General features: G+C 63.6%; 1 protein-coding gene across 1 annotated transcript; it reads left to right on the top strand.

Moving 5' to 3' along the window:
• The first annotated feature begins 316 nt into the window (after window positions 1-316).
• Window positions 317-2,027, top strand: LOC103351027 (inverted formin 2). Its single transcript, XM_070054988.2, is given in 5 exon segments — window positions 317-527; window positions 530-627; window positions 630-845; window positions 847-925; window positions 928-2,027. Coding segments are annotated over 5 exon segments (1,704 nt in total).
• The last annotated feature ends 446 nt before the right edge of the window (window positions 2,028-2,473 follow it).

Below are 2,473 nucleotides of genomic sequence, written 5' to 3'. Positions count from 1 at the left end.
AAGCTCCTGGCTCCTGGCTTTGAATCAGCCCGGCTCCAACCACTGTCATCTGGGGAGTGAATCAGCAGATGGAAAACATCTCACTCTGCCTCTCTCTCTTGTTGCCTGTAACTCTGCCTCTCAAATAAATGTTTAAAAAGAAATGAAAAGAAACAATAACTGTATTTGATACATGAAAATATTTTCATTTTGCTTGTTAAAAATAAAAAGATAACTCATATCCTGGAAGAAAATATTCACAAAACATAAATGACTTTTACTAAAAAATATATAAACATTTACAATTCAATAAGAAAAAGAGAAGCACTTGGTGCTTATGCCCCCTCCCCCTCCCCCAGGCCAGGGGACTACATGTCCCTTAGTGCCCCCTCCCCCTCCTCCACCCCCTCTCCCAAGTCAGGGGGCCATGTGTCCCCCAGTGCCCCCTCCCCCATCCCCCCTCCCGGTCATGGGATGCCCGCCCCCGCCCCTGCTGCCTGGTATAGGCTGTGGCCCTCCACCCCCGCCTCCACTGCCTGGTACAGGCTGGGGCCCCCCACCCCACCCCCACCGCCTGGTACAGGCCGGGGGGGCCCATCCCCAACCCCACTGCCTGGTACAGGCAGGGGGCCCCCGCCCCCGCCCCCGCTGCTCCCCCTGGAGCAGATGGGGTGGAGGAGGTCATCGTGTCCCAGGTGGACCACGGCCTGGGCTCCGCCTGGGTCCCCAGCCACCGGCGCATGAACTCACCCACGCTGCACATGAAGAAGCTGAACTGGAAGAAGCTGCTGTCCAGCGTGGCCCGAGAGCGCAACTCCAAGTGGGCGGCCCTGAGCGGCCTGGGCAGCGCGGCCCTGGAGTCCTGGAGCCCTGGAGCCCGACTTCGGCAGCCTCGAGCGGCTCTTCTCCTTCTCTGTGGACAAGCCCAAGGAGCCAGCAGCCGCCCCGGCAGGAAGGAGCCCAAGGAGGTCACTTTTCTGTACTCCAGGAAGAGCCTGAACCTCAGCATCTTCCTGAAGCAGTTTAAGTGCTCCAACGAGAAGGTGGTGGCCATGCTCCGTGCGGGAGACACCAGCAGGTTTGACACGGAAGTGCTCAGACAGCTCCTGAAGCTGCTCCCGGCGAAACGCGAGATTGAGAACCTGCGGGCCTTCGCTGACGACTGAGCCAGGCCGGCCGGCGCGGACCAGTTCTACCTGCTGCTGCTGGACGTCCCCTGCTGCCAGCTGCGGGTGGTGTGCATGCTGCTGGGTGAGGGCACAGCCTTCGTGCTGGACATGGTGCGGCCCAAGGCCCAGCTGGTGCTGCACGCCTGCGAGAGCCTGCTCGCCAGCCCCCAGCTGCCCGTCTTCCGCAGGCTGATCCTCAAGATCGGGGACTTCCTCAACTAGGGCAGCCACATGCGGGACGCGGACGGCTTCAAGATCAGCACGCTGCCGAAGCTCACGGAGACCACGTCCCTGCTGGGCCGCGTCACGCTGCTGCCGCACGTGCTGGAGGAAGTGGAAAAGACCCAGCAGGAGGTCCGGCTGGGTCTCCAGGTTGAGCCCCGCGGCCTGGGAGGGCAGCTCCAGGTCCCACAGCAGCTGCAGGAGGTCCGGCTGGGTCTTTTCCACTTCCTGGCCGGCGAGGACGCCCCGAGCACCCTGCCCTCCATGGGGGCCTGGCCAGTGACTCTGGGGGACGACCAGGCTCTCAAGCTGCTCGAGTTCTCCTGCAAGAAGCCCCCTGGAGCCGAGAGTCCCAGGCGGGAGCAGGAGGACCCTGCAGGCTTGGGTGTCGTCCACCGGGTGGAGGCCGACAGCACGGCCGAGGGGCCCGAGGACCCAGCTGCTCACGGCCATGGCTCCAGCCGCCCCGGGGACGAGGAGGACACGGCCCCGGAGTCCGCGCTGGACACGTCCCTGGACAAGTCCTTCTCTGACTCCTCGGGGTCCGGCACCCTGCCCCGGGCACGGGGCCGAGCTGCCAAGGACTCGGGCAGGCGGAGGAAGCAGCGGCCCTGCAGGGGCCAGGAAGGACCCAGGCCCAAGCCCAGAGCCAAGTGAGAGGATAAGCCTGAGCGAGACCCCAGGGAACCCCAAGTCCATGCCTTACCCAGCCAGGGCCTCGGGGCACCCCAGCAGGCCTCTCCCTGCCACTGCCCACCCAACCCCTGCCCCGACTCCTTTCCCCGGTGTGTGCTGGGAGTCAGACCAGTAAAGACCAAGCCTGGGCGCTGCCGCGGCTCACTTGGCTGATCCTCCGCCTGTGGTGCCGGCACCGGGTTCTAGTACCGGTCGGGGCGCTGGAGTCTGTCCTGGTTGCTCCTCTTCCAGTCCAGCTCTCTGCTGTGGCCCGGGAAGGCAGTGAAGAATGGCCCAAGTGCTTGAGCCCTGCACCCACATGGGAGACCGGGAGGAGGCACCTGGCTCCTGGCTTCGGATTGGTGTGGTGCAGCGGTCATAGCGGCTATTCGGAGGGTGAACCAACGGAAGGAAGACCTTTTTCTCTC

Source organism: Oryctolagus cuniculus, chromosome 13, assembly GCF_051225735.1.
Source record: "Oryctolagus cuniculus isolate XC-2025 breed Fujian yellow rabbit chromosome 13, ASM5122573v1, whole genome shotgun sequence".
Taxonomy (NCBI): domain Eukaryota; kingdom Metazoa; phylum Chordata; class Mammalia; order Lagomorpha; family Leporidae; genus Oryctolagus; species Oryctolagus cuniculus.
Note: the sequence above shows the minus strand (reverse complement) of the source record. Positions and strands in the feature narration are given on the sequence as shown.